Source organism: Durio zibethinus, chromosome 2 (genome assembly GCF_047325235.1).
Source record: "Durio zibethinus cultivar Kanyao isolate XHJ-2024 chromosome 2, ASM4732523v1, whole genome shotgun sequence".
NCBI lineage: Eukaryota > Viridiplantae > Streptophyta > Magnoliopsida > Malvales > Malvaceae > Durio > Durio zibethinus.
This window is the reverse complement of record NC_143163.1, coordinates 39,001,986-39,011,871: the sequence shown is the minus strand read 5'-3', so window position 1 is coordinate 39,011,871 and position 9,886 is coordinate 39,001,986. Positions and strand designations below refer to the sequence as shown.

Below are 9,886 nucleotides of genomic sequence, written 5' to 3'. Positions count from 1 at the left end.
TTTTGTAATGCTTGTCATTTTCGTAAGCAAAATTCATGTTACACGTTTCTTTGTCATTCTCATTGGTGAAGTTCGTAACACAAGGGTTTCTTAACACGATAAGTTTATTATTATAATTACATGTGAAGCTTATATCACGTGATAGAGTTTAATTTTAAATAATAATAAAAAATTCTATATCATAATTATTTTGTTTATAGCACTTTATTATTTTGTTTAAACAAGTTTTTATATTTTTATTATACCAAAATAAATTTTTATTTTTTTAATTTGTATCTAAGTATGCTCGTATTTAATTAAAAAAAATAATTTATGTTAAAAAATTATTTAGATACAAATTAAAAGACAAGGGTTTATTTATATATAAATTAAAATTTAAGAGTTTATTTGAATACAAAATAAATGTTAAGGATTTATATAAATATAATAAAAATATAAAAATATATCTAAATAAAATAATAAAATTAAAAAAATTTTATTATTATAGTCAAATATAAAATTTTACACCTTCCTTTACAACCATAATTTCACGAATTTCCTTTTTTATATAAAATGGAACTGATTGCTTTTGATTATTATTCCAAAACATTTGACTTCTCAATGCCAAGTGGTACTAGGTTTTATGCGAAACATGACGAAACCCACGAAAAATAATTATTAAAAATTATATTTAATTGATATTATATAATTCCTTTTTAATAAAAAATTAAAAATTAAAAATAATAGATAAAGAATAAAAAATTTATATCATGTTTGGTCCCCTTGTTCAACAACACAACTTTTTTTCTAGATCACTGAATGTCTATTCAGTGGAATAGCCATCCAGGGATTATTCCTCAAAAACAACGAATAGTCATTCGAGGGAAAATCTCAGGATGTCTATGCTGTGTGCTTCAAGATGTCAATCCTTTTTTTTTTTAATCATTTGGCCCTTACAATTTTAACGTAATATCAATCTTAAGGATAGAGAAAGCTTGCCGCCACCATTGGTCCGTCTTAGAAACTTCGTCAGAGATAAAATAATAATAATAATAATGGCGATTCAATACCAAATTTCATCTTAGTGCCGGACTGTTAACGCCGTCCCCAGGCGTGATTGTGATTTATGGTAAAAAGGCAACATCATGTTGTGAGAGAGAAGCTAGATTTGCACCTTAAGTGTCGGAATTTGGCACCAAATGCTATAATTGATAATTTTATTTATAATTTTTAAAGTATTGAAAAAAATATTAATTTATATAGTAACTTTAAAAATTATCTTTAAAATATTCTTTATCAGAATCTTAAATTAAAATAATGAATTTTATTATCATTATTATTAACCTATTAATAACGGGTTTATAGGGAACAAATATGCATGCAGTGTCACTCATCCCCTCAAGGTTATCAATTTAATCGTAATTTATTATATAGAAGAGGTTGTAAATTTGAAAATAAAGTAAGAGATTTGAGAGTGTTGAGGTTTAAATTTTATATATATTAAATATTATTTTTAAAAGTGATTATATAAATGAACTAAGTTAATTTCTTAATTCTAATTTATTTCACTTCATGTGGCTACATAAGTGGAAGAAACAATTGAGACAACAACTAAATTTGGTTTGTTGGTTTTTTTGTTTTTTGTGTTTTGGTTTTCACAAGCAAGACAGCGTGTTTGGATAAAAATGCAAACAATATATATTTTTTAAAATTATAGATAAAACCTGTAATTCTTTTAGATATATAACAAAAATGCATAATTATATTTTTATATTTATGTAAATAAATTTATTTTATAATTAATGTTATATTTAAATTATTTATTTGTATTTTTTAATTATCAAAGAGGATTCAAACCTTATACTTGAGTAAAGATTATGAACCAAACATTGAATTAAATGTTTAAGTAAATTTATTTGTATTTAATTAATTATGATTTTGCTTTGCTTAAAGATTTATTTAGATGAGCTCTAAGTTGAATTAGTTTTGATAATATTTAAAATAGCGATAAAGGTAAAATTAATTATCATGTATTTTGATACAAAACAGTAATGAATAGTATGGTGATTATATAATAATAATTTATTTTTTATTATTTCATAATTATTAAATAAAAATTATAAAAAATAAAAAGTTAAGTTGTAAGGACATTTTTGTCTCAACAAATTAACTTAAGGGACAAAAATAAAAATAAAATAAAGAGCAACGATAAAGTCCACTAAAGGTGTAATGGCCATTGACTGGACGGGGTCTATCGCACCTGAGACCTGTTTGGATTTCAATTAGGCGGTTGGCATAGAAATGAAAAACAACTGACCTTCCATCAGAGGTCCAACTGCATCCAAACGGAGCCTAAGACATTCTAAAAAGCAAAATACAAAAATATCAATTAATTGTATAATATGGTTGTAAATTTCCTTTTAGTATTGGTGGAAACATTCAATATATTTCAAATTTGGTCAAACATGATACATTAATGAAAATTTTTTGTATCAATTTTAATTTCAATTAATTCCAATGAATCAATTGATTTTCCGCTGGTATGAAGACTAAGGATTTTACCTTATTTCTAGTTTTTGTTTTAATTTTTTTGCAATTAAGTGACGATAAAAAAGAAACAAAGAAAGAAAGAAAAAAAAAAGAATGGAGAGTAAGAAAGATATGCAGGAAGTACCAAAAAAAGAAAATAAAGGGGAGACGAGGGATGGGGCCGGGAAGCTGAGATACAGGGTAGAAACTGAGAGTGAGAATAAGGAAAGATCGTAGAAATAGTTCACGTGGAGGTGAGATTGAGTTTTGCAATTTTTAATAATTAATTATTTAAAAATAATATAAAATTAAAAAATGAATAATAGTTTAAATAGAATTAATTAAATGAAATAAAACATATTATATAAAATATAAAAAATTTAAAGGTGTATTTAAATAAATAAATTAATAATTAATTAATATAATTAATAAAAACTATTCTTATAGATAAAATATTAACCAATTTTGACAATATCCTCAAAACATTCATTGACAAAATCCGTTAATGAACCTAGAAGTGGCCATAGCAAAACCCTATTAAAAAAATAATAATACAATGACAACAGGAAATTGGACACATCACCCCAAGTGGGTAAACAGCTGACAAAGACAAATGGATGGTCAAATTAATGGATCATACTTGATCAACCCCATCCTACCCTAGTCAGTTACGCAGGACCTCCCCCAGTAATTGGTGTAGGCAGCAGGAATTCGCTTTTACTCGTTTTTATCATGCCAATTTATTTAAAAATATTGCTCCCAAAGCCGCATTTATTTCATTTCGTAGGAAACTAATTAAGGAGGGATGAAGTGTAGAGCCCGCAACATGATAATGTTTTAGACCGAATTTTTATATAATAATAAGAACTAACAGATAGGTTTCATGCACCAATTTTCCACAGCTTTCTTTTTATATATTAATAACAGAAGCCGCATTGATGTTATAGGTGATATCTGTCGCTATAAGATGATGACAGTTCCAAGAATTTTCATGCCCGTTTTCCTTGGTGTTCTCCTACACATTGAGTAGTAGAGAAGATGGCTTTGGCAATATCGGATGAGTTGCTGGGAACTTTTGTTCCGATCGTTGTTTATTGGATTTATTCGGGTATGTACGTGGCTTTTGGGTCGTTCGAGAATTATAGATTGCATTCAAAGAAAGAGGAGGAAGAGAAGAATTTGGTGTCCAAATGGGAAGTCATCAAAAATGTTCTTTTGCAACAAACCATTCAGGCTTTTCTGGCCATCATTTTGTATAAGGTACGAGCTAGACACTAATTCATTTATCTCTTTTTTTAAATAGTAATTAATTATAACATTGGTTGTTGTTTTGTTTCATAATTCTGGTTTAAAACTTGGTAGATGGAGATCAATATACTGTTTAGGATTCGCTTGCATGAATTTTTATGGCCTGTTTCTCAAGCTATATGTATAGGAGGATCAACTTACACTTAAAACTTTTTTAATTTTATATTTTTTTAATTATTTATTTTAATAAATTTAAGGAATAAGATTAAATTATTTTTTTATTTTTATTTGTTTCTCTCATATTTTAGATCTATTAAAATTAAGAATTAAAAAAATGTATAAAACTAAAAAAATTTTATATTATATAAGTTAATCCCTTCTCTCATATATATATATATATATATATATATATGAAAATGATAGGGGTGCAAATTGCTGACAATCTGTTTTTGAAAATAGTTTGTAGCCAAATTTGGCTATGCTCGAATTTGTTTGCAAAACAAGTCAAAGAAAGAGGCATGTTAAGGCGCGTTTAGCTGATTAATGAATGAATAGCTCTCATGCAAATGAGCCAAATACGTATTAGTGCAAACCTATATATATATATATATATATATATAATATGGCAGTTATTAAAAAATATATATTAGTATTGTTGTTGTCTTATGAATGATATTTTTTTTATTCATTAGTTGAGTTTAATTTAAAGTTATTGTCAAGAACAGCTCCAACTCAAAACTTGATGAGTTTATCATGGCTTGACATGACCTAAGTCAATTAAATTGCTAAAAGAATTTCACTTGAGACTTTTCAAACTTGAACCCAATTACTCTTGTACACAAGGGGAAAGATTAATTATTTGGAATTAAAAAAAGGGAATTTTTGGTATGAGCTCATATAAACTAACTTGTTACGTGCCTTAGGGTTGAGCTAACGTCAAATGTTCTCAAGAGCAACGACACATTTACATGTGTTCAAAGGTCGGGTCTTGGGTAAAAGTTTTTAGTTTTAGATTTATTCATATCCGAACTATTATTTTATTAATAAAAATATTTTTATTTGATTTTAATTTTAAAATATATTTAAAATATTAAAATATTATTTAAAAAAAAATTCGAGTCTCCAAATCATACGTGGGGAAGCGATTTTGAATGAACGGTCAGGCTTATCTCGACTTAGCCCAAGAATGCTTCTAAACACACTTCACTTTTTTTTTTTTTAATCTCTTATAAATTTCCTTTCTTCACTATAGAATTTATGAGATTTTTTTCTCCATTGGTTTGAACAAAATATCACGTTCTTGGGAGTTAATGCATCTTTGTATTTTAGTATTTAGTAGTTAATGCATGATTTTTATTTTTTGTGCAGGTGATAGGAAACGATGCTGCGGCTTCCCAAAGTCAATCATCTTCCCCTTTTATTATTGCAAGACAATTTGTTATAGCAATGTTAGTTTTGGATACTTGGCAGTATTTTATGCATAGATATTTCCACCACAACAAGTTCTTATACCGACGCTTTCATTCTCATCACCACAAGCTTGTTGTTCCCTACGCATTTGGAGCTATCTACAATCACCCATTGGAGGCTTTTGTCTTTGACATAATTGGTGGAACCTTATCCTATATCCTCTCTGGCATGTCTCCTCGAACTTCAATATTTTTCTTCTCTTTTGCCACCATTAAATCAGTTGATGACCATTGCGGGTTATGGCTTCCTGGAAACTTCTTCCACTTTTTCTTTAATAACAATTCGGCATACCACGACGTCCATCATAATTTATATGGAGGCAAATATAACTTTTCTCAACCATTCTTCGTTATGTGGGATAGAATTATGGGAACTTATATGCCTTATTCACTTGAGAAGAGAGACGAAGGAGGCTTTCAAGCTAGGCCTATTAAAAGAGCAAAAGAATGATGGATCCTTTGTTTATTTTTCTTTTCTTTTTTTTTTTTCCTTTGAAATTATAGTGTATGATTTGCACATAATTATATGTTTCTTTTGATTTTCCAAAAAAGTTGGAAAAATAAATTTAGATTGCGAATCTGCCTACAATTTGTGAGTGTAAAAATTTACACCATCTAAAAATTACTATGTATTTGAGAATTTAGTATCAAGGAATGGATGTAATTTTTTAAATCATAATATGTATTCATTTACATAATAGAAGTGTGCCAAAAAAACAATTTTTAAATAATATAGATTGTAAATTTATATAAGGAAATGTTATACACATAAGAAATATACATATATGAAATACATATATAAGTGTTTTTTTGTCACATCAATTTTCAATAATGTTAAGTGATATATATATATATATATATATATCAACATTTACATACATATGTGTATATTTTTTCATGCTTAGAAAATTTTCTTTTTCTGGATCATATATCAAATTAGAATCTTGTGAATGGAAAATTTGCATCATGTGATATTTCCTATGTGAAAAAGGGTAAAGCTAGCTTTCTATGAATATTTATGCACGTAGATAAGAGTGAATGGTTAGAATTGTCTTTTGGTCGAATAGCCATTAATGAATGGAACAATTATTAGCTGATTTCAAAGGTTCCCACAACCAGCTACCGATAACATAGATAATATATATTTTCTCCTTTGAATTGTTCTTTGCTTTAGCTTTAGTATGTCTGCTTTTTCATTTATTCTCCACTTGGAGGATTTCAAGTTCTTCATCAACTGTGGATTATTATTCATAAATTTTTATATTGTTCGCTTCCTTTTTGGATACATTAAATTTATTAATTATAGAACTCTGATTGAAGAATAGTTTGAAAAAAAATCTAGGCCACACCTTTTGTTAGCTGCTTGATTGGCCAATCAAACTCTCTTAGTCTCCTGCTTATAATAACAATAGAGGGGCAGGTTCAGGGCAAGTTTAACATTTTTCATGTGTTTTTTGGTCTTGGTTTCCTAAAGTTGTGTAGCTTTGCTATGGCTGCTTTTCAGGTATCAGATGAAATTTTGGCGTCTGTGGTGCCCAATATCGTGTATTGGGTTTATTCATGGATGTACATTGCTTTAGGGTCTTGTGACAATTATAGATTGCATCCCAAGGAGGACGTGGATGAGAAGAATTTGGTGACCAAAGAGGCTGTCATCAAAAACGTCCTTTGGCAACAATTACGCCAGGTCATCGCATACCTCCTTTTGTATAAGGTATGAGTAGCCATGGGTTTCTTTTCCTTTTCTTAAACTTTGTTCATCATATATTATTGGCTTTTACGTCATTTATTATTTTCTTTTGCATATTTGAAGCTGTCATAGATTAAATTCTTATCTTTAAAAATAAAAGTCAAACGTTCTATCAACTTATCAAAAAAAACTGTTGAAATTTTTTTTTAATTGAGATTTGCATTAAGACAATTTATCATGCAGGTGACCAGAAAAGATGACGATTCCATAGGGCAACCATCTTCTTTTATTGTTATAGCTACACAATTTGTCGTAGCTATGGTGGTTTTGGATACTTATCAATATTTTCTTCATAGACTTGTGCACCAAAACAAGTTTTTATATAAACACCTCCACTCCCAGCATCATCGGCTTGTTATTCCTTACACATACGGTGCTATCTATAATCATCCAATCGAAGGATTTTTCTTTGACATAGTTGGTGGGATCTTAGCCTACGTCGTCTCTGGCATGTCCCCTCGAACTGCTATCTTTTTCTACTGTTTTGCCACCATAAAAAACGTGGATGACCATTGCGGGGTGTTGCTTCCTGGGAACCCTATGCAGTTGCTTAAAAACAGTACTGCATTTCATGATTTCCACCATCAACATTGTGGTGGAAAATACAATTTCTCTCAACCATTCTTCGTCTTTTGGGATAAAATTTTGGGAACGTACATGCCTCTTTCACTTGAGAAGAAAGCAGAAGGGGGCTTCGAAGCACGACCAGCTAAAGACAGCAAGGAGTAGTTAATTACTGTCACTACTATATAAATGGCGTGAATAAGTGTGATACTTATGTTACTTTCGCTTGGGGTTTGGTTCTGTTTGAATAAGTTTATGTATTATAGTTTGTGGCTTGTGTTGTGGCCTATGTATTATAGTTGTGGCTAGTGTTGTGGCCTATTTCTTTTCCCATTTTTATGCAACTGTTGTATCCAGCTTATGTAATGGTTATTGAACTAATAAATAAGAGCATGTCTATTTGTTGGGATAAAAGGTTTGCATGTGAGTAAATAATTCCACATTACTAAGAAATTTGAATGAAATGTCCTATATACATGAATGATCTAAAAATTTAATAGCTTAAGTTTTTTGGTTCAAGTGATGTTCAACATGTATGTATATGTTTTTTGGTGTACTCTTATGGGCTCCAAGTGTAACTTATCTCTCTAATAACTGGTATTAGAGCCAATATTATAGGTCCAATCTTAGTGGTGTTACTAGGGAAAGAGATTATTGGCCAGATTAGAGGTTGGCTGTATCCATCAACTCTACGTGCTTGAATGTCGGTATCGGAGTAAGAATGTTCGACATGGACATAGCAAGTGTATGATGGAGTGCAAGGTTAAGGTCGTAATTGAGGCCAAGCTTGAGAGACACTAAGACAACCTAGGCATTAAAGTTGTGTGCTATGATTGAGTCCAAACTTGAGGGGAATTGAGACAATCTAGACCCATACAGAGGCAAGGCTAAATGCTGGGCCTAAGATGCACTAAAACCATCTAAGATATGAGGTTAGTGTTGTTGGGGGGAGATTGTTGGTAGATCGGTTGTGTCTATCAACTTTATGTGCTTGAATGTCAGTATCAAAGTAAGAAGGCTCGACTTGGACATAGGAAGTGTGTGATGGAAGGCAAGGTTAAGGCCATGATTGAGGCCAAGCTTGAGAGATATTGAGACAACCTAGACAGCAAGGTTGTGGATTATGACTGAGTCTAAGCTTGAGAGATATTGAGACAACTAAGACCCACAAAGAGGTAAAGTTGCATGCTATTTGAGCCTAAGGTACATTGAGACTAAATAAGACGAGAGGTTTTGCTTAGTCCAAAAAGGAAGTGTTGATAAGACTTACTCATAAAGGGTGCTCAGATGGGACTTGATCAGAACTTATAAGTGAATAAAAAAATTTATTGAGATAAGATTTACATGTGAGTAAATAATCCTATATCATTAAAAAATTTGAATGAGATATCTTATATATACATGAATAACCTAAAAACATAATAATTTAAGTTTTTAAGTTTAAGTAATGTCTAACATATATATATATATGTATATATGAGCTTTTTGGTATACTTACTTGAACTCCAAGTGTAACATATCTTTCAACACTATTATCTTCAGAAGAGTGATTCACCGGTTCTTACATTTTCTTTTCTCCATAAAAATTTTTTCTTTTTTAGTAACTACTCTTTTCTTATGCTTTTCCTAAGCAAAACCCAAATCTTATTGCTTAATGCATGACACGCCATCTATCCTTCATTTATAGTTCTGCAGTTCTTGGAATTTGATTTTCTTTATAAAGTTAGTTAAAACCCAAATCACCTGATCTTCCAAAATTGATTGCAGTTGCTTCCATAGTTGCTTATTCCACCTTTAATTTTTTTTTTTTTTTTTACGAAAGCCATAGTATTATTATTTAGTAAGAAATGGAACTTGATACAAGAAATATATTCAGGCCCCAATTCATACATCCGGCCACATTACCCATATCAGAACATTTTTAGCAAAGCATATAAAAAGAACAAGTCTAGGTATACAGGGAAACCTTCCAGTCGGCATACATATAGCAATACTTCCCATATAGCATCTAAGACAATTAGGATACATCATTAGATCAATCATTAGCAAAGTTAGAACTCCTCTACCACCAAGCAATAAAGCTTTTCACTCTGTCTACCCCACCTCTTGCTAAAGAATTAGCCAAACCTTTTGCATCACTATAAATTTTTTGGAAACTGGTTTCACACTTCAAAATTAAGTAGTCAATCTGGTTCAGGATGGGCCAAAGCTTCCAGGCTCTAGATTCTGTTTTATATCAGTGCAGTGCCGCCAAGGAATCAAATTCAATAATTAAATGGGAACTAGTATGCCTTCCGAATTAACAAACAACTCCAATGCAACTTTTACAGCCAGGAGTTCAGCAATG

General features: G+C 30.2%; 2 protein-coding genes across 2 annotated transcripts; both read left to right on the top strand.

Annotated features, from left to right (window-relative positions):
- The first annotated feature begins 3,274 nt into the window (after positions 1-3,274).
- Positions 3,275-5,849, top strand: LOC111317763 (sphinganine C4-monooxygenase 1-like). Its single transcript, XM_022920168.2, has 2 exons — positions 3,275-3,768; positions 5,125-5,849. The coding sequence occupies exons 1-2, from the start codon at positions 3,547-3,549 to the stop codon at positions 5,674-5,676; spliced, it is 774 nt and encodes a 257-aa protein (XP_022775903.2). The 5' UTR covers positions 3,275-3,546; the 3' UTR covers positions 5,677-5,849.
- Positions 5,850-6,487: 638 nt separating this feature from the next.
- On the top strand, positions 6,488-7,936 carry LOC111317621 (sphinganine C4-monooxygenase 2-like). Its single transcript, XM_022920057.2, has 2 exons — positions 6,488-6,939; positions 7,159-7,936. Exons 1-2 carry the CDS (start codon positions 6,715-6,717, stop codon positions 7,702-7,704), a joined length of 771 nt encoding a protein of 256 aa, XP_022775792.1. The 5' UTR covers positions 6,488-6,714; the 3' UTR covers positions 7,705-7,936.
- Positions 7,937-9,886: the final 1,950 nt, after the last annotated feature.

Bases quoted from the DNA above. Each gene is read 5' to 3' on its own strand.
- LOC111317763 (XM_022920168.2), top strand. From the start codon at position 3,547: ATGGCTTTGGCAATATCGGATGAGTTGCTGGGAACTTTTGTTCCGATC. The intron at 3,769-5,124 runs GTACGAGCTAGA...TTTTTTGTGCAG, and splicing joins TGGCCATCATTTTGTATAAG to GTGATAGGAAACGATGCTGC.
- LOC111317621 (XM_022920057.2), top strand. From the start codon at position 6,715: ATGGCTGCTTTTCAGGTATCAGATGAAATTTTGGCGTCTGTGGTGCCC. The intron at 6,940-7,158 runs GTATGAGTAGCC...TTTATCATGCAG, and splicing joins CATACCTCCTTTTGTATAAG to GTGACCAGAAAAGATGACGA.